Source organism: Dermochelys coriacea, chromosome 7, assembly GCF_009764565.3.
Source record: "Dermochelys coriacea isolate rDerCor1 chromosome 7, rDerCor1.pri.v4, whole genome shotgun sequence".
In the NCBI taxonomy this organism is placed as follows: Eukaryota; Metazoa; Chordata; order Testudines; family Dermochelyidae; genus Dermochelys; species Dermochelys coriacea.
In genome coordinates this window covers 85,986,492-86,013,569 of record NC_050074.1, presented here as the reverse complement: position 1 = coordinate 86,013,569, position 27,078 = coordinate 85,986,492, and the positions used below count along the sequence as shown (strand labels likewise).

At 41.5% G+C, this 27,078-nt stretch overlaps 1 protein-coding gene across 5 annotated transcripts; it reads left to right on the top strand.

Annotated features, from left to right (window-relative positions):
- Positions 1-494: 494 nt before the first annotated feature.
- On the top strand, positions 495-27,078 carry DNAJB12 (DnaJ heat shock protein family (Hsp40) member B12). 5 transcript variants are annotated; one of them, XR_005294084.2, is made up of 10 exons: positions 546-754; positions 9,333-9,507; positions 10,998-11,143; positions 16,301-16,486; positions 18,307-18,386; positions 20,136-20,245; positions 22,145-22,317; positions 23,464-23,615; positions 25,053-25,098; positions 25,224-27,078. XR_005294084.2 is itself a non-coding variant. In XM_043519823.1 (10 exons), the coding sequence occupies exons 2-9, from the start codon at positions 5,467-5,469 to the stop codon at positions 23,583-23,585; spliced, it is 1,002 nt and encodes a 333-aa protein (XP_043375758.1). In that variant the 5' UTR covers positions 621-754; positions 5,335-5,466; the 3' UTR covers positions 23,586-23,615; positions 25,053-27,078. The 5 variants fall into 5 exon arrangements, 3 of the variants coding, with proteins under 3 accessions (XP_038266644.1, XP_043375758.1, XP_038266647.1); XM_043519823.1 differs by adding an exon at positions 5,335-5,476 and having other exon boundaries at positions 621-754; positions 25,053-27,078; XM_038410716.2 differs by having other exon boundaries at positions 495-754; positions 25,053-27,078.

The window sequence follows — 27,078 nt, the reverse complement described above, 5'->3', positions numbered from 1 at the left end:
CAAATTTATTTGGGCATAAACTTTCATGGGCTAGAACCCACTTCATCAGATGCTGATATTACACAGCAATGCAAAGTGCAGCATGTCAGCGACAGCAGGTCTTCATGACAATAATGTATGGGGGAGGGTGCGTGTCTCTCATCCCCAGCATTAATAACAAAATAGCACTTAGGGCATGGCCCCTGAACAGTGAGGGCAGCAGCAGGGTTAGTGCTGCCCCAAGGTGTTAAGAATTAAATTTTGACAAAACCAGAAATAAGTTTTTCCAAGAATGTTCATTATTCTTCTGCTCCTCTGTGGCCAGGGAGACCCAAGGCATAAGGCAGGGCAAGGCTATGGGCAGGGTCCCATTGCAATGCATAGGGCGGCTCCGGCCCTGCAGTGTCCTGACTCCCAGCCCTTCCCTAGACATTGGAGACAACGCGTCTCTTCAGTAGCGCCCATGCGGTGACCTAGCTTAAGCGTCTGCGCTGATATACCGGCCAATATGGTAACTCAGCCGCTACTCCTTCCTACATGGTCGCTCTTAGAACTGCCGGCAGGGGGCCGCTGCGCGCACTCGGTGGGTGACGCCATCGCCGCGCGCCGGCCCCTCCTTCCGTCTCGGCCACTGCCGCCGTCATGGAGTCCAACAGGGACGAGGCGGAGCGCTGTATTGCCATCGCCGTGGCCGCCATCAAGGCCAGCCAGCCCGACAAGGCGCTCCGCTTCCTGGAGAAGGCCCAGCGCCTCTACCCCTCCCAGCGAGTCCGCGGTGAGCGGGGTCTGGGGGGCGGGGGAGCCGGGGCCTGCGGCGCGACAGGCGGCGCTACTGACCTCTCACCTGCCCTGCGCCTGCGCACTGAGCCCCGCCGCGCTGGGAATCATGGGACATGGAGTCCTCGCTTGCCCCGCAGCGAGGGCGGCGGGGGTTCCAGTGTGAGTCCCCCGCGGGTAAAGCTAGGTTGTGACCGCGGGGAGTCATGGGGGAGCTGGGGCGGAAGCGAGACTCTCTGCGTTGGGACAGGAGGCGGAACCCCGCCACTATAGGGGCTTGAGGGACTACAGCTCCCAGAGGGCACCGCGTCATCAGGCTGGGGGGGCAATAGCCCTTCTCCCAGCGAGACACAGCCCCCCCGTCTGCTTCCCCGCGCCCTGACCCGCCCCCAGAGACCCCCGTCGCTCCCCTGCCCCTAGGGAGCCCCCACCGCTCAACTTCCTCCATCCCCCTAGCTCTCCCCCTCCCTCCAACCATCCTGCAGACCCATCTCACCCATCAACAGACCGCTCCCCATCGCTGCCCCTCCCTCTGGAAGTGCCCCTAAACCCTCGCGGCTCCTTCCACCCCGGCCTGCCAGGGGAAAAGGCCAACGGGGTCGGGGGAAAGCTGCTGTCCTAGCCCTGTCTGTGTTGCCCCAGGCCTTTGCACCCAGACATGGGGGCAGCTGATCGTACGTCAGTACGTGTTTCCCAATCCCGTACGTATTATTTTGCTGCACGCTTTTGGGGTGATGTTGTCCTCTAACTGCCAAAGGTGTGACAGACCAAAACTGAACTTCTCAATCAGAAGTGAAGGAGGAAACAAGGCATTCTATTAGGGCTCTTTCCTCTATGTAAAGTGTTATGAAAATGTGGGTTTATTATGGACCTACAAAATGCGTAAACTTCTTTTAAAGCTGGACAGTGAAATAACACCAGATTTGGGTGTGCAGAAGTTTGAGTCTAGAACGAGGTGATGTCTCACATAATGAGGTATAATAGAGAAATAGGGAAGAGTCCTTCCTATGTGTAAAGGTCAACTCCTGTTGAGATGGTTCAGACTTTTTTAGGATGAGCATCTTTGCTCAATATAATAGCCTTTATTGTAAAAAATGTTGCGTGCTTAAGCTTCGTCCCTTTCTTAATAGTGAAAAGACAATATTTCTGCCGAAAAACTCTAATTAATTCAGTTTGGTGAAGTATGAAGACAGACACTTGATAAGCTTCTGAGTGAAATTGTGCTTGGAAAACTATTGTCTTAAATATTGTGATGTTAGGCAAATTATATGTGGACATGGAGTTGTAGGTTTTGAGGGTATAGCACTGGTGGCGTGTTATTTGGCAATATATAGGGCCTAGAATTGCTTCCCATCAAGCTCTCACTTGAGAATTGAGGATTTAAATAATGAAACTCTTCCTGAAAAGTGCTGAGAGAAAAACTGTGAAAGAAAGGAAAGAAAGAGCAGAAATGGCATCATGTTACATAGAAGTTTCACTCAGGAATGGACTGTTCTCCACTGTTTCAGGAATAGGCAGTAGTGTTAAATAATTACTGGAAATAAAAACACCAGACATTGTGAAGTTCTGTCCCAAGTAGATGCTATCTATCACTGACAGTTACCCAAGGGATCTTGTCCCTTCTGCTTTTACAGCTTTTTACATTGGGAAAAAGCCCAGAATAACTAGTGCAGAAAAACTATTGCTGAACAGCTATTCCAGACTAGCTCCTTGTGCACATACTTTGGAAGTGGATTAACCAAATCCACAAAAAGACATTCTTAGTGCAGAATAAGAGTGTCCACACAGGGAGCTAGTACTGAACAGCTATTGTGCTTTGAATTCACTCCTTAGCTATTTCTTATGTACTTTGTTATGACTTCCCCATGTAGACAAGACCTAAGTAACACATAATAAACTTGTAAACAGTGCTTTTTTTTTTTTTTTTTGATGGAGGCAGCGTAACCAGGTTGTAAGTTTTGTCTGGTTTTATTTTATTTTTTTTAAGCAACTCGGAACAAAACACCTCAATCTTTTAAAAATCCATCTGTCCTGCCATTGGTTCATTGCAATATCTAGCTGGTCCCCCCTCCCCCCAGTTTAGAGGTTTTGTGGTCTTCAGGAAGCTCATTTTCAGCCCCCTTCTTCTCCTCCCCTTCCCCCCCCCCCCGAAAATAGATGACTAGGACAGAAGCAGAGTGATAAATGAAAGGTTTGATAAAGTATCCCCTGCTCCTCACCCAAATTAGGGGCATGATTATATCCGGAGTATGACTGAACAAGTTCATGTTGAAATCTTTGATAGGGTGGAGGAGGAAAACTTGCAGTACAGCTGCCTCTATCATAATCGGCATACATGGGTAAACTGGAATCCAATTCCTGCATTACCAGACCTTTCACCCAATAAGGGTCGATGCTTGGAATACTTAGGTTTAACACACGCTAAAACAAAAATTCTACCTGCCCCCTCTGGTTTCATACTTGTTTTCCACCAGAGCTGCAAGATGTGATTCGCAGCTCAAGCAGACATATGCACTTGAGCCAGTGCACTAAAAACAGCAGTGCAGCCATGGCTGCCTGAATACATATCAAGGATCTCAGATGGGGTTGTACTTGGGCAGCTAGCTCATGTTACCATAGCCACTTGGCAGTGTGCTAGCTCGAGCAGAGCTAGTGAGTGTATGTCTACCTGAGCTGGGTAGACATGTACCTAGAAGTACTGAAACCCAGTAGCAGACAGAGTCTACGTATTTTTCCCCAAGAAGAGTCCTTGTGCCTTTGACAGCCCAGAGTGGCCACATTTCACACCTGCTTTACACCCTATCCTAAGGCTGAGGGTGCTCTTTAATTGATGAGGGAGACTGAACCCTGGTCTACTGTTAAAATGTATATCAACCCAGCCTTGTCGCTTAGAGGTGTGAAAAATTCACACCCCAGAGTGTTGTCGTTAAACCGAACTGATCCCTGGTCTGGTCATGTCTACACCATGTCTTCAGCTGACCTACCTACCGCTGCTCGGTGAGGTAGATTACTTACATCAATGGGAAAAATCCCATCTGTTGATGTAGGAAGCATCTACACTATGGCTCTGTAATGTCTGTAGTATAGACATGCCTGAAGATGGCATAGACTACTTTAGAGAGAGTGTTTATGTAATGGTTGGAGTCAGGAATGAGAATTACTGGGTTCTATTTCTGGCCCTTTCAGTGACTCACGGTGAATGGCACTGAACAAGATGTTTTTTTCTCTGCTCCAGCTTCCCTATCTGTAAAACCAGGATAATGCACTTCACAGAGGTTGCACGTGACTTACTGTTTATAGAGCGCTTGGAAGGTGCTATGGAAGTGCACTTTATCGTTCGCTGGGAGCAAGTTATTAGTAACGTGCTTGTTATTTCAGTGGCCAGGGTGGGCTCTGAGAGTCACGGAGAGGGATTTGCATGCAGGGAAAAGGTGGGATAAAAGACATTACTCAGCTCTGTATTTTGCAACTAACTTTCCAAACTCCCATTGCTTTCTTTCTGCTGGCATCTCTTCTGGCTGTGAAGTCATCTCCCTGTGTTTATGATATTGAGGTCATGAAGATGACTGATGATGCGTTCTGCATTATGATATCACTACAGGAATAAGGTGACGAAGCCTGGGTAGGTGAGAGAAAACAATCTCACGCTACTTGCCCTTCCTAGTCTGCACTGATGAGATTCCATAAAGTCCTCTGTGATCTAGGCCTGAGGGTGCTATATACAAGTTATGGTCTGTCCCCTAATGTCTCTCTGGGGAAGTTGCAATAGACATAATTGCCTTTATTATTATCCTGAGATTCCATTAGCTGTGCTGCAAGTAGAACTTTCTTGGTTTACAGACCCAAGCTACAGAATTCCCTCATTGAGCATATCCACCAGAGTCCGTCCCTCTGTAGCTGTCTTTAGGATTCTCCGCAAAGTCTATTCATCTCATTTCTACATTGTTGGGTTTAATTTGTTTTGTTTTTAAACAGCTCTTCCTTCTCACCTGCTTTATTTTGCAAGTGACTATCTGGCCCATTGAACTGATTTAGTTAGGGATTGGTCCTGCTCTGAACAGGGGCTTGGACTAGATGACCGCCTGAGGTCCCTTTCAACCCTGATATTCTATGATTCTATGAACTGGGTTTGTTTAACTATTTTGAACTATGCAGCATCCCAGATGTGTGTCTGTGTAAGCTTTAGAAATAAAGAGTAAACACATGCCTTTGACATTTATCAAAAGTGACCAGGAAGTGAATAGTTTAAAAAAAAAAAAAAAAAAAAAAAAGAAAGAAATTATTTTATTGGTATACATTTATTGTCACTTGTGTGAATTCCTGCTCTAAATATTTTAGACAGAACCAAAATTGGCTTTGATTTCTCAACTGTTTTTTGGGGGGGATGGGGAAATCTTGGGGGGAACTCTTGTTTTGGGAACTCTTTCCCAGTGGGGAGCTCTAGGCTGTTTGTATGCTTCTCTCTGGTCCTGTCTGGCTTCCTTCCACAACTGCAGATATGATGAATAGGCTTGTTCTGTTTCAGATGTGATTTTTGCCTTAAGGTTGGTGTTTAACTTTTCTTATCTAATTACCCAGGAAAAGTGTAATCTTTTTGGGGAAAAACTCATCCTAGAAACTGAGAAGCTCTGTTCCAGCAAGAATGGATCACCCTCAGAGATGCCTTGGCTTTCTTGAAGAGTTTTGCTATGGTGTTGATCAGGAAAACAGATGCTGAAGGGTGAATAAATACCAGTTTGCTCATCATGTGTGGGCATCCTTACCTGCACCTGGAGCAGTCATACCCGGGCCTAAATATCTGGCTTGGGTAGGGCAGAATAGACAGAAGGCTTATTTAATGTGGAATAATGGATGGGTCAGTGGAAATGGGCAGATTAGAGGCCCAGGATGCAAGGAAAGAGGGGTCCATTAATTTTTTTTTAATGTGCCGCTTAAAAGTTCCTACCATAACCCCAACCATTCTATTATTATGTGTCTCACCTTCCTACAGCCCATATCTGAATGTAAACTCTATTTCTTTACATTCTGTGACATGCCTAGTAATATGCTGCTGGGGAGAAATCTTGAAGTCTCTGTAATCACATGATGTTAATTTAGACTTTGTATGGTTAATCTGATTCCTAAAAATCTCACTTACAACTCTGTTAGTGAAATCAGTGCTAGCAAAGATCAAAAAGTCATTTGTGTAGGCCATGTGTGTACACTGCCTAGCACAATAGTAACAGTGTCTAGCTCTTATATAGCTCAGATTCTGACTTGGTTCTCTATGTGCTATCACTATATAAATTAATGTCTACAATAGGGAATTTTACAAAAAAAAACACCACCCATGATGGAAGCCCTGGCATAGACAAAGTGTCAGTGGCTTATGGTAGTTTTACTGTTAGTTGTAAAACTACTTAATTTGGAAAAATGCAAGCTAATACGTCCGAGGAAAAGTAATCTAACCACACATGCTAATGGGGAGGGAGAAAGCTGGGAAGTAATGCTGACTGAACTACAGGGGTAATAATGGACAGCAGGTTCGATACGCGTTTGCGATGTGCTCTGGCTGCATAAAAGCCATTGTGATTTTTGGGATGCATATGGGAAGGAACCATGTTACGAAGCAGAGAGGTAGTATGGTCCCAGCATGTGACTCTGCTGCAGCTGAGCCTGGAATTTAACATTCTGCTTTGGAACCCGCATTACTGGAAATATATTGACAAATTAAAGGGAATTCAGAGAACAACAACAAAAAATAAGGGGGATGGAGGGATTGCCTTTTGAGACCATATTTAAAGAGCTAAATAGGTATAGAGTAGCTAAGGAGTAGCAGAGGACCATAGATCTACAAATATTTGAGTAGTGTAAATACTAAGGAGGAAGATAAATTTAATATCATGTAGAATTCTAGGTATAAGAATAGTGAGATGAAGTTGAGAGAGAATTTAGACTCTGAAGAAATTTCTCCAGATATTCAATGAGGTGTATTAGACTGGAATAGTTTTCACAAAATAAATTTTGGTAGCCCTCTTGCTTGGGATTTTAAAAACTAAACTGAACAACATACTTGAAAATGTAATATAAGAAACACTCCTGCTTTTGTAGAGAGGGGGACTGTCTAATCTAATTGAGATTTTCTGCATTTAACTGGTATGGGAAATGTGAAAAAGAATGAGGCAGCCTATCTGGTGTCACCTATAAGGTCAAGAGAGGCAGCCTGTAAACTACAATCTATGCGGAGTTTTGTAACAGCCAGATCTATTTAACAGCGTTTTTTGAAAGAAGAAATATTTTAAGGTTCAGAATCTCAACAGGCAATTCAGCAAGGTACTTAGCCTTCAGTGTCCTTTGCTTTTTTATCCTTCATTCTGTAATGATTCTCTTTATTGGTTGTAGGATTATTGATCTGTTTCTTCTTGCCCAAACAAACTCTGTGTAGCAGATATGATATCTTGGTTCAGCTGCTGGCTTGCATATGTTGTTTGCTGTTACATAAAGAAAGCAATATCCCTGTGGTAGAAGGTCTTAAATGTGCATTCATGTAGACTCTTGGGCACTGCAATAGATGGAATGTCCTTCTCTGGTATAGATTCTGGATAAAGGATTGCAACCTCTTCAAGTTACTGATATGTCTGTAAATTCTATTTTCCATTTCTAATTTTCTTAAGTGTGTATGCTTTTTATACAGTAGGGACAAGCCTTATGAAATACAAAAACTACAGATTTGAAGAGTTGTCTGAAATTTAGTAAAAAGATACTTTGCAAAAAGGCGAACATTGCAAAATTAGATGAAAAAGTGAATTTGGGTGGTGGTTTTATGCCTGCAGAGCACAATGACCGGGACCGAATGGCTCGGCAGCAGTTCTGCGGAAAAGGACCTAGGGGTGACAGTGGACGAGAAGCTGGATATGAGTCAGCAGTGTGCCCTTGTTGCCAAGAAGGCCAATGGCATTTTGGGATGTATAAGTAGGGGCATAGCGAGCAGATCGAGGGACGTGATCGTTCCCCTCTATTCGACACTGGTGAGGCCTCATCTGGAGTACTGTGTCCAGTTTTGGGCCCCACACTACAGGAAGGATGTGGATAAATTGGAAAGAGTACAACGAAGGGCAACGAAAATGATTAGGGGTCTAGAGCACATGACTTATGAGGAGAGGCTGAGGGAGCTGGGATTGTTTAGTCTGCAGAAGAGAAGAATGAGGGGGGATTTGATAGCTGCTTTCAACTACCTGAAAGGGGGTTTCAAAGAGGATGGCTCTAGACTGTTCTCAATGGTAGCAGATGACAGAACGAGGAGTAATGGTCTCAAGTTGCAATGGGGGAGGTTTAGATTGGATATTAGGAAAAACTTTTTCACTAAGAGGGTGGTGAAACACTGGAATGCGTTACCTAGGGAGGTGGTAGAATCTCCTTCCTTAGAGGTTTTTAAGGTCAGGCTTGACAAAGCCCTGGCTGGGATGATTTAACTGGGACTTGGTCCTGCTTTGAGCAGGGGGTTGGACTAGATGACCTTCTGGGTCCCTTCCAACCCTGATATTCTATGATTCTATGATTCTATGAATGATATTCAGCTTCCTGCTCTGGCCAGTTACGGAGCTGCATTGTTGGGCTGTGGTCTAAATTATTACGTCTGCCATGCCCCAGTCTGAAAGGTGGTAGCCATAGCATGGAGCCCTGAGGATGGAAGGAGAGGTTTTAAAGCAGAAGAGCCTTAGAGCAATGTACAGAAAATACTTGCACATCCCACTTAAAATGTCAATTTGAAAACCTCTCTGTATCTCGTAGCTTTCCTGCAAATAAATGAGACACAGTACCCGAAACCAAAGTGCTCTGGATCTGATGTTATTAGACTTTATAGTCACAACCCCACCACCGTTGCTGTGTACTATGGCTGTCTGTGCTCAAAGGAAGTTATTCAGCACATACTGTATTTGAATCATTATAGTGTCTCTAGAACAGAGGAAAATTAGAAGGAAGCTTTATTTTTTTTCCCCCTTTTAACAAATTTGTGACTATCCCATGGGATTGTTTTCTAAACCTTGTAGGTAGCAATGTTGTATTGTAACTTATCGAGCGTTGTGGGACTGAAAGTCAGGAGGTTAGTTGAGTAAAATGGACGGAGATGAACTTGTTCCAAGGGTACCATTCTCTAAAGGTTATTCATTCCCTGAAGATGGAATATAAACTGGGAAATATTTGTTCCTAAAGGAAAGGAAGGAAAAAGTGAAAATGAGAAAACAAATGTCTAGTAATTTGGGGACCCTGGTGTGACTTCCAGACTCTTGTCTCCCAGGCTGGTAGGGCCTGGGATTGCTGTGGAGGATGTGTGCTTTGCCCCTGCTGAAGTAGTAGTATCTGGAATCAGCAAGCAGTGCCCCCCTATTTTTGGTTGAGAAGCAGCGGGAACACTGGCATTCCTGGGCTGAAAAGATGGCATCTCTGATGAAGGGGGAAGAACGAATGGAGGATCCTTATGGTTGTGACAGAGATGAAGAGGGTTCCCTCTTTCTCGGTGGGTAAAGGGGCAATGCAGCTTCTGTCATTTGGATGATCTCTAAACTTTTCTCTTTTTCAATTGTTTTTAATTTTAGTGCTGATCGAATCCCTCACCAAGAATGAACAATCAGCCAATGGCCAGTCCAAATCCAGGGAGTCCACAAATGCCCACTTTAGGAAAATGAGTGGAGACTTCCCATCAGCCAATGGGGAGGCAGGTGGGGAGACTAGCAAAGGTTACACCCAAGATCAGGTGGATGCAGTTAAGAGGTAGGCAGTCACTGCTTCATTTTTCATAGGAAAGACTAGTTTGTTGTCCGGTGACATTAATGATCTATCCCAACGGTGTCTGGTTTTATTGCATGATATCAGTCTGTTCTCCAGAGTGTTTCAAAGACATTTAAAACTTGCAGAAACACAGATTTTTGAATATCTGGAGAAACTGTGTGATGTGTGCTGCTGTAATGACTGACTTTGAATTATCTGAGAATTTTGGGTAATTGGAGAGTTGTTAATGGGCTTATAACATAAGTGTTAGAGGGATTTAATAGCTCTGGCTGGAATTGGATGTCCTGTGCATAAGGTTCCCCCCCACCACCCCCCATTATGTATGCCTAGTACAGTGAGGCTCAAATTTCTAGGCACCTTAATACAGATAATTAATATTAAGTAAATTCTGCCAGTGCACATCAATGCCTGCTGATATTCCAGTCCCGAGTCTCTCTTGATGAGAGCCTGATAATGGTATTGTGTGGTGGTTTCCCATTCTATCACACTTTCATGTTGTGATATGCTTAGTAAAACTCCTGCTAAAATTGCCTGGAACAAGTTTACCTGGCATGTGCAGTATACTGATTGAAAACAGGTTTTCAGCTGGCATTTATCCCACACCCTGTAAATATTAAGAGCAGATAGACCTAATTGTAGGCATAATCAGTTGCTAAACTCTTTTTAAAGCTATGGTATGTTTGAATTGCACAAGAACACTCATCATCTTGAGCTGATTAGCTTCTGGATATTTTTACTACTTAATCCATTTTTTAAGAAGAGTCCATTCTGTGATCTATATCATATTTTAGCTCTGAATTTTTGCTGTATAGGTTGCGGGGAAAGAGAGAACTCCTTGTGGAACTGCTAATGTACCTTGAACAACAGTAGTATGAACCAGACCATTGTAACATTGGGCTGCATGCCCTGAACAGGCTTTTTTCCTTCCTGTGGAAATCTTCAACAGACTATTTCAAAAGTCAGTTTGATCTGTGAATTAATTGAATCCGAGAGAACTGTTTTCCCCAGATCCTGTCCCAGCGTTTGAGGGATCACTCTTGCTATCTGTCCCTGTTGTTGGGGGGAGCTCTCAAACTATGGACTCAGCTTCCCCTAACCAGCCCCTAGAACCTGAATTTATTGAGTTTCAAAGCATGGTGTGATGTTTATTAGTTCTGTCAAACCTTTTCTTAAATTGCCTCCACACCAATGCAAGGTGACATTGGGCCACTTGAGGGCACAGTCATTTCACTGGGTTGACTCATTTGTTCTTTAAGGACTGTAGATACCCTGGTAATAAAAGCACAGGGCAAACAGATATGTGAAATAAACTGCTTCATATCGAGGAATTAAAATTGAGTAAACCAAAGTTCAGAGGACAATATTATCCAGAACTGGGATGTAGGGATGCTGAAAAGTTGATGCATACAAAAGTAAGAAGCCTCCTTACCTCAAACTAACTGCCCCGTCACCTCATTTCTCTTAACTTCTAGGGTAAAGCAGTGTAAAGATTACTATGAAATTCTAGGAGTGAACAGAGAGGCCTCTGACGAAGACCTGAAAAAGGCTTACCGGAAACTAGCACTGAAATTTCACCCAGATAAGAACCACGCGCCAGGTGCAACAGAAGCATTCAAAGGTAAAAACGTGTTTCCTGTTTCTTGAACTCAACTCCCTCACAAGCTGACGGTCGTGTATTGGGGTGACAGTCTAAGTGCAACCTCAGCTAAAAGATACTAAAATGATAAATGAAGGCTGATGCATTGTTAATTTCTGTATTAAACAAAAATAAAGAGGGGACCCTGTAAGCCAGTGAACAAACTCACCAGCTAGGGAAGTAGAATAAAGCTCCCAAAACAACTGAGTTCATGTCCTTTTCCTGTGTGCTCATTTTATTAACAAAGTTCAAAATAATACAAACACTGAGGAAAAAAGTTCTGGTCTACTTCCACCAACTAACTGCAAAGCAAGAGGACACATCTTTCCCCCTAAGTAGCCCTTCCTGGCTATCTCTTAGGCCTCCTGGAAGGAACTTCCCTCAGGGTCTTTTGTCAATCCTCATGTTCAGCAGACTGAGCTAGAAGAAATCCTGTACAGTTTTCAGCAAGCAGTTACATGATGTTTAGTCAGCTGACCCTTCTCTGTAATGAATCCTTCCTGGAGACAATAACTCCCCTCAACCTTCCTGGTCTTAAAAGGACAAGCCTTGGATTGGAGGGCAGGGATGTGCACTTGCACCTAAGGACCAGCAACCTGTTATAGACTCATTAGGTTGTGTAGCATAGGAGTCAGCAGTTGGGACAGTAACCCTTGTCTCTTATAACTGCAGGTATCAGAAAGTGCCTTAGTATAACTCTAAAATGCACAATGTTTAACTGAATTTATCACAAGTGTGGGGGGGGTATTTGGAAAAAGTGTCTGGCAGAAAACTGCCCTCTTCTGAGCTGGCATCAGAGAAATCAGTTACATAGTTTAAATTCTCCCACCCAATGAGCTTTCCAAGCAACCCTCTAATAAGTCTCCAGATTTCTCAGCAGACACATCAATATTGCAGTTAAACAAAAATAACATAAATGGAATTACTATATATAAACCCCAAATAACAAACTCAGTTGTGCACCTGAACCAATTATGTAACTAATGCCAGCCAAGATTTTTTTTTAAATCCCCAATAACTTAAAACAAAACATAACTAAATGTAAAGATCCTGATTCTCAGACCCTATGTCAACTATTGTAGGCACTGAAAAGGGAAATTTTCTTGGTAATGAGATCTATTAAGTTGTGGAATAGTTTACCAAGAGAAGCCCTGTCACTTGGAATATTTAATACTAGACTTAAATATAGCACTAGAGAACATAATATAGGGTGTAGTCCTGATTTTTAGGGATAAGGGTTAAATTACTGAACTTTCACCTCTAATTTCCATGATTCTTAACATTTTCTTTTGTGTTAATGTTGCATTCTAATGTTATCTGAGCAGAAAGAACTAGAAAGCTTGCATTGTCAATTTTCTTTCAGGGCACTTTGCAAAGTGAGTGTCAATACTCAACAATCGATTGTGGCCCAGGTAAATACATGGTGTCACTTTGGGAAAATCAGTAGCATTACATGAGGAATGAGTTTAGCTCATTATGTTAAGGTCTGTAGAAAAAAGCAGTGTGCTAAGAAAAATAGGTTTATTTTTACATTAAATACTTGATATCATCAAATTAGACAAGCCTGATAAAACAAATGCTTGAAAAGGTGGGCTCGCTGGCTTAAAAGTCTATTTACTAGAAAATATTCCCTCTAATATTAAGCCTTAAATTTAAGTGTAGGTCTGTTCTGAAAAACATCTTTAGTAAAAGTTTACTGGGGTTCTATGTTCATGGTGTTTCACTGATGCCATGTCAAAATGACATAGTTTACAAATAAAATAAGACTTTTCCAACTGACAACCTTCCTAACTTATCTTAGGGCTCGTACACACTAACACTTATGTCGGCATAACTTATGTCGCTCAGGGATGTGAATAAGCTACCCCCCGAGTAGTGTACATTACACTGACCTAAGCGCTAGTGTGGACAGTACTATGTCAGCAGGAGAGCTTCTCTTACCAACATAGTTACTACTGGTTCTGGATGTGGTTTTGTTATGCCAATGTGAGAGCTCTGTCCTGTCTGCATCAAGTGTCTTCACCAGACACACTACAGTCGCAGCTGCACTGATGTCGCGCTTGTTGTGTAGACTAGCCTTGAGTCTTTTAGGGCCTGAGTTTTCCTATTCCAGAGGCACACCTGGGTGTGGCCAAGGTCGTTTAGGATTCTGAGACTGCTGGGGGCCATTTTGGCCTCTAGTGTAAACTAGAGTAACCCCAAAGGCTACTAATTTGTGCCTAGGCTGCAGTAGTTGCTAAAGGACTGTCCAGCAGCCCAGAATAGCCATCTGCATTCTGACCCTCCCTTCTTCCCCTGTGCCACCCAGGGAACTCACACCTGCCAGGGGAATATTTTCGGGGAGGTTGGGGTTGGCCTCCAGCTGTTTTCCTGTCCTTTTAACAGCACAAAAATTGCATAGAGGTGCCAGAACATTGCCTTGAATTGGGACCTCAGAGTCAAGTTCCATCCTTGGTGTCCTTCTCACTCATGACCACCAGTAACAAAGACTGTGCAAGCCAAATTATGTTCTTAGTGGCACCTGTTCAAATCAAAGAGAAACCAGTGGGATTGTATAGGTGTCACTGAAGGCATAATTTGACATGCAGAGTGTTTAATACTGGTGATGTTGGGTAAGAAAAAAGCCACCAAGCTTGATTCTGAGTTTAGGATGAGTTTCTAGGGGTGATGGTGAGAAAAAAAAAAAACCAAACTATTTTTATTTGTAAATTGAGTAAAATTAATGAGGCATCAGTGAGATAAACATGGAACTTCAAAATGCTACTTTTATGTGTCACTTTTCAAAATGGAACTCTATTTAAAGTATCATGTCCTGTTTCAACTAGCTAGCTTGTGAGTGAAATACATGAGGTTCCTGTGGAGGTTGGAAAGTCTATTTTCAAGTGTATACTGCTATGTTATTTGATATTAGGGTATGTTTTTTTTAAAAAAAAAATAGATAGGCATAAATTGAGGAGCAAAAGTCAGAGGCAGGGGTTGTTCAGGACTATTAATTCTTAAGTCTATGACTGATAAGTGTATTGCCATTAGCAAATAGTGGGCTGAGCCTCTAGCCACCTGGGAGAGACCTTTTATGCATTGGGTTCAGGTCAAATCTGCATGTGTATGCAGACATTCACATAGTGGCTATCATAAACCTTTCTTCAACAGTTTACTCTTCAATCCTTGAACAGTGGCAAAAGGCAGGTTTCTTCACCAGTAATCTTAAATAATCATATTTACTGAAGGCTTAGACACAAGTTACATGTCAAAACTGTGTTAAGCAAGGTGCACTTTATCCTCCATTACTGGGCTATCAACTGTCGGGTTATCTCTCCTCAAAGCCATGTCTCATTGATTCTTCACTCCATTATGCCTCTGATGTTAACACTTTTCTCATAGTGCCCATTAAAGCCCAGCTGTTTGGTTCCAGAGGATGAAGGGGAAAATATGCAGTGCTCTGGAGATTTATTTTTTTTTCTTACATTGATGTATTAGCTGATGCCTTAACATTCATCTTCCCAGTGAAATTAGATAAAGTGCTATGTTTTGCCTTGAGACCTTGTCTTAATCAGTAGTTGCAATAGCCCACACTGTCCTTTGGAGTTCCTATCACTAGCTTTGGCAGACTTTGGGGAAAAAAAATTAAACCTGACCATTTGAGCTAAACTTCTGGTTTGGAGTGAGCTAGCAGCAATACATTGCAAAATACTTATTGGGAACGCGACTGCTAATATCTCTTGGGTTTTAGTGTCAATAAAAGTGCATACAGAAAACAAAACCTAGACCTCAGATTTTTTCCATTTGAATTGCCTGCCAATGTTCCTTGCACCTTAACTTATACTGGCATAACTTTCCCATGTAATAAGCCCTCTTGCTGCTCTGACTACATGTGCATCAACAGGAAAGGAGGAGTTACATGAATCTATCTGAAGGAGAAAACCTTGCAAGGCTTATATTGAAAAATCCTCCATCAACTCCAGTACAATTAACTTGTATATATCCTCCTCACTCATAAGTTATCATATCACACTATGTAGTTGAGGATGATGAGAGAAAATGGACTCTTGCAGAGTCAGGGACAGAAACTCTCAGGTAGATGGGTAGGTAGATAAAAGGGAGTTGACAAATGGAGGTGTGTAAAGAAAAGAAAATGCAAATGTAGAAGCAAATGCAAATTTAGCAGCAGTAAAACAGCAAGTAAGCATTCTTGCAGGTTGGTTACAGTGAGGCAAGAGTGGAAGAAGGGAGTCATGAAGAAAGGAGACTGGGGTTTAGTTTCAGTACTTTTCCATTGTCACAATGCTGTGTAAGCTGTTCCTCTTAATTATCCCCCTTCCCTCTGGCATGTGGAAATTTCTGAGACCTGTAACCTGCATGGACAAAACCTTTACCCAGGATTTCTTTAAGATATTTTATTTATGTGCTTTGGGCCTTTCAGTGATTTGAAACATGTTGTGACTTCTGTGAAGTTATGTTTTTGGACAATAAACTTCGAATCGCATAATGTCATTTTTAGAGTAAATTTTCCAAGTAAAGCCATGCTTCAGTATATATTTTTGCATGGCTCAAGAAGTTAATCTGAAAATTAATCCTTACACATAAAAAAAAACGTACTCAGCAGAGTCAGGAACAGAAACTTCTAGGTAGATAGGGGAGACCTGAAGAAGAGCTCTGTGTCGCTCAAAAGCTTGTCTCTTTCACCAGCAGCAGTTGGTCCAGTAAAAATTACTACCTCACCCACCTTGTCTCTCAAGTAAAAAAAAAACACAACTTTTAAACTCAGTAAAATGTAGAGCCAGTAACCTTGACAGTATCCTTTCAGGAATTTCAAGTTTCTGATTCATTTGGAAGGATATCTCTGTCGCCCCAGGATTTGAGTGAAGTAGCACTGTGTGTATTGATCCTGGTTTGAGTTAATCAAGGTCTCAATCATTTCATCAAATGATCTTGTTCTCTTCTTCTGTTTGCATCCAGCCAAGAGATGCATTCCTCAAATGATCTGGGATGTTAAGTAACCTTTTAAAGAGGGTGGGTAGTTGACAATTTAATCTATGTAATGGGACCTGTCAGTTTGCAGGTTCAAAACTTCTTCAGAAGAGGGGAATGTATTACCAGGAGAAATAGGCTAACTGTGCTTCCTTTTTGCCAATATTTCAGCCATTGGTAATGCATATGCAGTATTGAGCAACCCAGAGAAGCGGAAGCAATATGACCAATTTGGAGATGAGAAAGTCAACCCTTCAAGACATGGACACAGTCATACAGACTTCCACCGTGGATTCGAAGCAGACATCTCACCTGAGGATCTCTTCAACATGTTCTTTGGTGGTGGATTTCCTTCTAGTAAGCCTGTTAAGTTTTAATCTGCTCTGTGGGCAGAGGTGGTTCCATTCGGCTATCTTTGCTGCCACTCTTGTGACAGAACAATAATGCAATGCTGGTTTATTTGGCAGCCTGTGGTGATACTGAAAGCTGTGTTCCTCTCAACTGCTGAAGTACATGAGAGGTCTCATTCACAAGTGACTGACTGTTACTGATGTAAACATCTCAGTTTCCTAAATGGTTAAAATTAGAGCTCTGAGAACTCAACCCACAGGTTGTTGAACCAGCAGGTAGTGTCATCAGAGCTGGAATTCTTAGGACCCTCAAATGGATGTTTGCATACTGGTCATATTCACCTTTTTTAATTTGTCTTGAACATTTTTAAGTCACTTTTTTACATTAGCTTTACAAGCCTGTTTTGAGGAAGTATTAAAACCTTCTTCATCAGAATAAACATACTAACTTCTAGGCCACTAAACACCAAGAAAAGATCTCTCACCCACATTGCTTCTTCAACATCTGCTGTGCTGCACAACTAAGACACTAAAAGTAGCAGGTATCAGTCTCCAGTTCTTTCACCCTACCTTCCTATCTCTCCCTTCACAAAAATCAATCAAAAATATTTATTTCTGTATATATGTCAAGGAGGTGTTGAGTAGTCATGGCCTCCCCCGCTGGCCAAATCTGACCATAGTGAATTTTTAGGGACTTCTCTAGAACATGATTTAAATTTGTTCAGACTGAAATTAAATCTGTATCTTGTCTACATAAATTGATCTGGGCAAGAAGTTGTCTCCCTAATTTCCTTTGTACACCATTTAATGGTCACCATTAAAATATTTGCTGTTTTCCTTTTACAAGCACGTAAAGTTACTGTGTTATTTCCTCTCCTAAATAGAGGAATTACCTGAGGAATAGCGCAATAACATTAAGTACTTGCAGAAGCATTGGTAAAGTTTTTACTAGTATTCATTATGCTAGCTTTAATGGACTAGGTGTTTGAGTGAAGGAACCACTGAGATAACTGAGAGAGATGACTATTGGAGTTGGTTATAATTTCTTCTTCCCCGTTACCTTGTGAATTCATAAACAGGTTAATAGTAAGGCTATTTCTGTTATTCAAAACTATAGCTAAGTAAAGATGACAGATGTAGGAACTCTATACTTAATTATAAAAGAAAGCAGTTTTTTTTTCTGATCAGGAAACTAGGGAAAAATTATTATTTTATTAAAAACTTTAGTTGTATAATCTAAAATTCAACACTACACAATATTGAAGAGACTTGCACAATGTCTCCACCACCCTGAAGTCCTCCAGTTTGGCTACACAAATAGTATGGACCATCCACCAATTACCCTTCAGGCAGGTCTGCTTGGCACTCTCCCACCTTGGGAATAAGTCTTTTCTGGTAGTAACATTGTTCAGTTTAGGGCTCACCACTCACTTCCTAAATGCTTATCAGGCAGTGAATCCAAATTCTTCCTTTAAAGAAATCTTTTTATCATCCCTGCTGAGTTGGCGTTCACCCTCACAGCTTAGCCCACCTGGTCAGGTACACTTCTTAAAGATGCCTCCATTATTATTTTCTAGAGTGATGCTGCAATGTCATTACTTGGTGACACCTGGCTAAAACTCCAACCAATATCACAGGGTGGCTTAGGTGAAAATTTCTGAATTTAATTGTGATTTGTCTATGCCTAACCTGCCCATGTGTTGCATCCTTAATCAGGTAGGATGATGTGGCATGTGCACAATTCTTTTGATCTCATCACCTGCCAGGCTAGCTGTCAGAATGTCCCAGTGTTCTGGATTCTTTTTAATGGATTTCTTTTGCCCACAGGTAACGTTCACGTATACAGCAATGGCAGGATGCGATATACCTACCATCAGAGGCATGACAGACGAGAACATCAGGGTGATGTAAGTGGAGACAAGAGCAAGGGGAAAGTAAAAAGGCTTTAATGTGTGCAACCCAAAAAACAGGTTGCTGTCGTAACCATTGTATTAAATTGGCCACCTAGTTTTCCATTTTCCTAGATAAGTGGAGTGCTTTTCTATTGTAATGTCAAGTGAGTTTATTTTTTTTCTATAAGAGTTGCCTGTTTAACTTAGTTACAGTTGAATTCCCATGACTTTCATACATATGCAGATGTAGTTTATCAAACTGGATCCTATTTACACAATGGGAAAATAAATGTCATTTTCTGTTTGGCATAGCATCATATTGAAATAAAATGATAGCATCAGCCAAATGCAGCATGCACTGAAGTTTCTTTTTTACCTAAACACTTAATTCCAAAAGTCAGATTTCTCTTGAAACAATGAGCAGAAATTAACTGAATAGTGGCGGGTTTACCCACCTTATATGTGAATCCTCATAACATCTACACCCGTTCCTCCTTATTTTGCTACCCAGGATGTGCTGCTTGTTGCATGATACCACAGTGTTAACTTCAGGCCCATTTGAAGCTGTTATAATCTAAGAATGCCAGAAAAATAACCAGGGTGTTGTGATCATTTTCTTAGAGGGGGATGGTTAGTCAAAACATCTGACTTATTCAATGACTTTCCTATACCCAGATCTTCTCAGGCACACTTTGTGAACCAGACCTGTTCAACGCATGAACTCTCACAAAATACAAAACCAGAGTTGTAGAGAAGGGACCTCCAGACTTGATGAAACCAAGAGACAGAAAATTTAAAGATTTAAATATCTACCAATTTTTCTTTTCTGTCCCCAACCTCTCTCTCTGAACTCTGAGATTTCTTGCTCCTGAATCTCAAATTACCATGCCACTACCTTTCCACTGAGCACTGGACAGGGCAGGACTTCCAATCTGTTCTTCTCTTTAATTAGTCAAGGAAGACACTTTTATAGTGACAGGAGGCATTTCTGTGCCTTTTACAATGCTCCCAGCTCCATCTGGCTAGGGAAATGAGACAGAGGGGCCATAGAGCTAACCCAGATCTCTTTCGTGGCAGTGTAGACCATTAATCTCTGGGCTGATCTACAGTATATTTTAAAAAATGGTATTGGGTGTTTTTTCTTAGGTCTTTGGGGCCAGATGTTCTGCACTAGAGTGGGGAGGGAATTTAAAAGATGAGGCAGAAAGAGAGGCAAACTCATCTTGCATATCATTGTAAAGGCGGAGCACTTTCTAAGGAATCTATCTAGTGCTGTGGTACTAGTCTCTACAAACTGACATGGATATGAAGTACGCATTAGCAACTGTCCTAGAAATCTTTAAATATAACAATGACATGAGTCCTTCCAAACTCACATTCAAGATTTTTTTTTTCCACCCCCGAAAAAACGTGATGGTTGTTTGGGATGTGTAGGATGGCTTCAGCACTTTCAGGTATGCTTTCAAAGTAATGCTCAGGGATTTAACTCCAGGACTGCCATTACTGTTTGAGGGAATCATTGGGCAGCGAACTCCCCACAAGCTGCTTTAGAAATGTTCTCTTCATTCTTATTTTTATTTTTAAACCCCATTGAACAGTCAGTCCTGTTGCGTCTTTGACTAATGCAAAACACATTTCCTGCTCACATCAGTGGGATCAAGGACACAGTATGATTGGGTTTGCGAGGGAGGGTGAGATGCTAAATAGTCTTATGCATGTAAACTTATTGATGACATTCCATTGTATATTTCTGTTCCCCCTTAGGGTGGCCTTGGGTTGTTTGTCCAGCTGATGCCTATTCTCATCCTGATCATTGTTTCAGCTCTCAGCCAGATGATGGTCTCCAGTCCACCTTACAGTTTGAGCCACAGGCCGTTAGTACCCTCATATATATATTTTGCTTGGGGGGTGGGCTGGGAGCAGGGGGAGCAATTGGAAACAAGAATTGGCATGTTAGTGGTTGGGATCTTTGTGTTTTTATTTTCACTTTTTGGTATGTTTTCTTGCCTTTCCTTTCCTAATGTTCCTCTTGCTTTCACATGCCCCATAACATTATGTAACACATGTAGTTGTTGAGAAGGATGACTTGGAGATCTGCCAGCACCCATTTTCAATGAGAAAAAATAAACCTTTTTAATCCCATTTTTCTTCTTTGAGTGGTTATGCATATTCCCACTTATGGATATTGTGCCACCTCATGGTGCCTAACAGTAGAACCTTCTCCAAGAAGCAGCCATTAGAGCACTCACGCACCCCCCTCCTACCTCTCCTGTCGGTGTCTCTGAATGTTCTGAGGATATATAAGAAGGTGCAGTGCCCTCTACCACCTCAGTTCCTTCCAACTGCTGTGCCAGATGGATGTGAACTACTCCAGTCCATTCAGATGCAGTTTTTTTCCATTCTTGCTGTCATGATGATTTAGTTAAGTGATAAATATAGATAGTTTAGTTATTTAGTAGCCTGGTTCTGGGTTATGTTAGGACAGAAGAAGAAGCTGGGATTCAAGAGATGTTCTTCGTGCCCGGCTGTCTTCCTGCCCTTGAACAGCCATGTTAGGAGACTGAAATGCCTGGTGGCATGTGTCTGAATTGTATTGCTTGTCTGACTTTAGGTTATAGGCTCCTCAGGTCATGTTCCTCCTCTGGTTTTTACAGTCAAATGATATATACTTTGATTCTCTTCACATGTGCCCAAAATGTCATCTCCTTTCTTGACATAACACACAGGCATGGGGATCAAGCTTGTGAAGAACCTAGGGCTCTGTTTTGAGTGGCAAGAAGGGTATGCTTAGGTTTCCCTTTTTTCAAATTACATTAAGCTAAACAAGAACAAGGCACTCTTGTTCTGAAATAAATGTGCCAACGCATTAAGTTAATCAGGAACAACCTCATGTTTAGACAAGCCCTTACTTAGTATATTTGGGTGACCCTACTGAGGAATGTATCTATACAGCTACACTGTCCGAAGTGTCTGGTCAGTGAATCAGAAGAGAATACCCTTTTGGAGGTATTCTCTGTCCTGGTTCTGTCTTGAATAAAGAGGGAAGGAATTGGAGAGGAGGAGGGTACGGGGAGAGGGGAACCTAGCTCCTTTCTTGCAGCAATAGTGGATGCTGCAGCATGTTGCTAGGTAGAGCAATGTGCCACTCTTGGGGTTAACAGTAATCTGCAGTGAGAGGAGCTGAAGGTCTGTATTCATCAAGCAGACAGCCCTATTGAGCAAGCTTAGCTATCAGCAGTGTCTTTGTTCTACTTTGACCTACATTCTGACTTCATGCTGTGTACGAATATATTTCTGAAATACTGGTTTGTCTTAGTCTTCAGCTCGAGATCCATCAGCTTCAGAGATTCATAACCAGACACACACAGCATCTTTGGGGCACATCCTGAAGGAGAAGGGCTGTGTGTTTGGGAAGGAAGTAGCAAAAAGTATTTCAAACACTAGCTGCTGAAGATTGTAATGAACACTTAATTCTAAAACATGTATGGAGTCCTCTGGCAGTCAACACCCAAGATACCCAGTATTCTGAAGCACACCCATGTAGCTCAGGGAAGAATTGATTGGTTGGGTGGGTAGGTTTTATTTTCACCTGGTAGAATGTTCCACTATGTCCGTTCCACCAGAGATAAAACTCTCCTTACCAAAACAGCAAGTGTATAGGAAGGATATGTCCTTTGAGTAGATTAATAATGCTTATTAGTTGTTGCTTGTCCACAAATTTCTACTCTGTGTTTGAATAACATTTACTATGTTGGCTTTTCTCCCTGGACTAGGTCTGTGGGTCACATACACAGGAGAGTGACGGAGCACTTGAAAGTAGCTTACTATGTAGCTGAGAACTTTGCAGAAGAGTACACTGGTATAAACCTGAAAAATGTTGAGAGGAGCGTGGAAGACGATTACATTGCAAACCTTAGAAATAACTGCTGGAAGGAAAAGCAACAAAGTGAGTGGCATGGTGGGAGGAATGGAAACCTTTTGAGGACACTTTTTCTTAAAAGTCTGATTTGTTTTAGAAAAAAGTCCTTAAGGAGGAACTGAGATACATAAATCTCTGATAGCTCAATCATAATTTCATTGCTGTGTAGGACCTGAGGCAGCCCATCGGCCCTGTGTCTTCAACGATTTAATGACAAATCGGTCACCTCTCTCCCGTATAATTTTTTTAAACAATAATATTCTAGAAATGATCTGTGGAGCTCCTTTGCCATGTCAGTGAGATATGAACAGAATTCTCTGATTTCCTGAGTGATCAGGAAGGTAGGTCCAGGAGACTCTCAGGAGTTTCCTGATGTTTCCTTATTGCCTTGGGGTTATCATTTCATTTTAGAACAAAGTGATTTAGTGCTTACAAAGTGTATATCTTTACAGCCCCGTTCTGTCTAACGAGCCATATCAGAGAGTCTACAAAGTGAAAAATGGAATCCTCTTCATTTTCAAGGTTTTTTTATGACTGTTTAACTCTCAAGATTTATCATCAAAGATAACATTTTATTGATTCCACCCTCGATTGGCCCCTTTCTCAAATGACTGTATGATAGGAGATTACAGCTGCTTTGAACTAATGCCCAGTTTGGGATTTGTGTGCAAATACATTGGCATTGTTGTTCGTATGGGATAAAAAAGATTCCAAAGCTTTCTTGAATCCCCACAACATGCGAATTATCTTTCTCACCAAGAAGTGCTGAATGTGACACCCTGACATTGCTATTCTGAATCAGCCAAAGTTGTTGCTGCAGAGCAATGCAACGGACCAAGCTAGAGTGATAAATTCTGATCCTCCATATTTCTTCTTTCCCACACTACCAGGCTACCCCTTACGTTACTCATTTAATTCACACTAGGGCTACTTCCAGTTCCCAGCACATATCTAAAACTTCCCTTAGGATGAGCCTGCTGACAAAGATCACTTTTGTTCTGTTCCAAAGGACATCAGATATTCTGTACTCTCTCACTGTACTTCATCTGGCCTTGAAGAACTTGAGGATAGATCCTTTTCCCATTGAAATCAATGGCATGTTGAGGAGTTGATACATCACACTTCACATCTTGGTGAATGATTGTTTTTAATGTTGGAATTTTTCCTTTTCAGAGGAAGGCTTGCTTTATCGAGCACGTTACTTTGGAGATTCAGATCTGTATCAAAGAGCACAGAGGATGGGCACCCCAAGCTGTAGCAGACTGTCTGAAGTTCAAGCCTCTATGCATGGATAGTCACTACTAGACCACTCAGCGGACGTCTAAGTACGAGCTGGTGATTTTCCTGTGACACTGAAGCATGACACATCAATGATTTTCATACTTATTTAAATGACTAATTGAGATCTAGATCTTCATGTGTCTCTCCTCTCAATGTGCATGTGTAACAAGGAGAAAGCATAACCTTCTATCAAGCATATACACCTTCACTGGGATGGTTGGTTTAATTTGCATGCCAGTACCTCAAATGCTCTTCCAGTTCACATCTGTTTCTTAGCATTGCTGGTGTCAGCTCTCTGAGAGCAAAATGAAAGGCCTGGCTATGTTTGCGAGTCAGCTGAGTTCTTGTCAAGAATCCATTTGAGACAATGTCACTTTTTGCTTTGGCTGGTCAGAAGTTGTTCCCCTTATCAAGCATTTATCAGATTGGGCAACTGGCAGTCACATTTCTATTTCCAGTTTTTGTTGCTCTATTCCCTATTTTATTGTACCATGGTACTTGAAGAAATACGATAACAGGGAAGAGATTTCTGTAAGATAGATGTTTCTTGTCCCTCTGTCGTCTTCCCTAGACACTCAGTCAAACCAAACCAAACTCTCACTCTATGCAGCAGGTTGTAAAGGTAACTCACTTCATTGAATTGGGAGTCAGGGAGAAGCCAGCAGAGAGTGCTGGAGACTCGTGGTGTCTTCGCAGCACAATAGCATGGTAAACCTGATGAACCAGAGTGGTATGGTGGCAGTTCAAATGGCATAAATGACAGTAGCACTAGATTACTCACAGGAGCACTGTGTGCAAATAAATTAAAATTTGGCCCAGGGTGTGGAGTGTCTTTCCTCGGTCATTATTAGGTCTGATATTTTGCAAAGGCAGGAGGCTTCACCCATCAGCAACTAACAGGATGAATGTAAAACACACAGGCTTTCCCCATCTCTCACAAATTTAATTAAAAGCAGGGGCTTGTTAGTGGGGAACAAAATTACACTTAGCACCATATTTTCAGATACACCACACCCATAACACCTTAGTTATCTTGTATGTCAGACATCTGGTCACCTAAGTTGTGTACCCAAGTAAGTTAGGAGGGCTAGGGTTGGGTTTTTTGTTTTGTTTTTCGGCAGGTGGCGCACATTTGAAAATTTGGTCCTTAAAGTCAGTTGAGCGCTCAGGTGTCTGCCATTTTTGAGTGTGTCTTGCATTTGGGATTTTTCTTTTTTTGATATGCCCTGTACCTTGTTTTGATAACTGTTCCTCTTATTAAATGGAAATATTTTAATTAACTTTGTCACTCTCTCTCTAACTCAGCATATCTCTGTGTATCCATGGTCTAATGAAGAGTGTAGCTGTAAAATAAAGAACTACTTTAGCATTTTTCAGTTAGACATGTTACCTGTAATTTGGGGAGGTGGGTGGGGAAGGTATTTTCTGTTAAATGGTTATCATGGATTGGAGACTGACACAGTTACCACTTTTATTCCCAGACTCTTGAAATGCCTGAAGACTTTTGGCGAAGTGCACTGAGCCAAGGTGACAGACTTTATATTTAAAGAATCAAACCTTAAATTAAAATGGAATTGGAGAATTAGCAACGCACAACTGCCCTCTCTCTTCTCTCTCTCTCTCTCTTTCTCTCTCTCTCTCTCCAATGTTAGATGCAGTAGGCAGCAGTTAGGAAATAAAGCTGCCTGTCTTCTCCCCTTCTTTCCAACACCACTAGAGTGCGACAGTCTAGTCTCTCCTAGGATACAACAACCATGAGAACAAGTGTAGAATATAAAAAACAAACTGCAGCAAGCCATGAAGCAGAAGGAGACCCTTCCATGATTGCACTGGTCACTTCGAACGGAGAGAGAAATTGGAAGATTTTTTTAGGACTAAAAAGAAAAGAATATCTATTTAGAATTAATTTATAGCTGTATGTATGTTGTACTTTTAAACTATGCAGGGATTGGATTAAATTATTTAGTTTTCTGCCCAATTTAGTAAACTGTAAAGTGTGAATTCTAACCTGTTTTGGGGGGCTATCCAGCCCTGCAGAACTATCCAATTTCAGGTTGTCATTTGATGACACTTTACATTTATTTTATTTTTTTTTATGTTGTTGAGAAAAATATAGACTGAGTTTTTTTTATAAAAGAATCTCAAAATCTGTAGAAAGAAGATTTCTTAAAATTGACCAGACTTCTGATTTGTTTTCGCTATATTAATTTAATTGGTGGCAGTCAACTGAGTGCTGGATTCTTGTACAGCAAGGAGAGGATTATCGTAAATGATCTTAGCTCATCAGTGTTCAGTTTGGTTTGTGTGTGTGTGTGTAACTTTTTTTTCCAGAGTCTGCTTTATTTCTGCCTTGTAATCAGTGTGCAGCATTAGTTCTGTAAACAGGGCCTGCCACGAGCTATATCCTTTTGTTCTTCTTGTTCCTAAACTCAGAGTTCCTCATCCAGCAGATTGCTAACTGTATTATGGCCATAACACTTGCACATAACCTTGCCATAACACTTCCGATGTTTCAATGTGTATTGACATCCCAAAAAAACAGAGTCTTTGATTCTTGTTTAAGAAGTTTTGGTGGGGAGATCAGAAAGGGGGATGATTAATTTTCAGTTGCTTAATTGGGCTTTGACGCATGTGACTCTAGATCACACTACATTTTACCCATTTTACAGGAATGGTTTTTCCCATCATTCATTTTAGAAGAAGAAATTATGCTGCTAAAAGCCTTGGGTTTACTTGCTTGAGCAAGCAGGACCTGGATTAGAGCAACAGGATAGCACTCAAGGTTATTCTAAATCCAGTGTATCTCTTTGACACATGAAGTGAGAGAGGTAAAAGTTGAATGAGCTAAGTTACCATTAATGGCATAAACTGGATTCTTTTCTAACCTGATGTTAATTTTTGCCTAAAGACATTTCCTATAAGAACAGTTTTCAGAGTTCCCTTATGGTGGAATTTATCAAAATAGCAATGGCTGCCAAGTAAGGTGGTAAAGGGCTGGGAGAAAAGTGAAAGGCCAGATGGGTTTATTTCTATTTGTTGTTTGAAATTGACCAGCTCTGTTTTTTAACTGGATATTTATGTAGCAAAATGGTTCTGAGCCCTCCTGTTCATTGCAAGCCTTACTATCCACGACTGTGATGTATCTGATCTGATTTCAAGTTTTAAAAGATATCCCCCAGGTTTTTGGAGGGGGTATAGTGGAAATAAAATATTTTGGAATAAATGTGTTTACAGAGGCACAAGAGCTACCCAGCATTAAGAGATGTTGGAGGGGAAATGTGAGAGACAACTCATGTTTGCAAAAGGTGCTGACATCTTGCAAAATGGCACGCCTGCTCCAGTGCCCATCCAACCAAATCTTTTGATTTCTCAAGTAGATATCCATGGATGGTAAGCGCTATGTGCAATAAAGCATAGATCCTAAAGGATACTCACAGAATCTGTATTTCTTGATTTAGAATTAATTATACAATTGTACATCTATGAATAAATGTTTATTATGTGAGA

Excerpts from the sequence above, each read along its gene's own strand:
- DNAJB12 (XM_038410716.2), top strand. The coding sequence starts at position 622 with ATGGAGTCCAACAGGGACGAGGCGGAGCGCTGTATTGCCATCGCCGTG. Across the intron at positions 9,508-10,997 it reads CAGGTGGATGCAGTTAAGAG|GGTAAAGCAGTGTAAAGATT; the intron begins GTAGGCAGTCAC and ends CTTAACTTCTAG. Across the intron at positions 22,318-23,463 it reads CTGGAAGGAAAAGCAACAAA|AGGAAGGCTTGCTTTATCGA; the intron begins GTGAGTGGCATG and ends TTTCCTTTTCAG.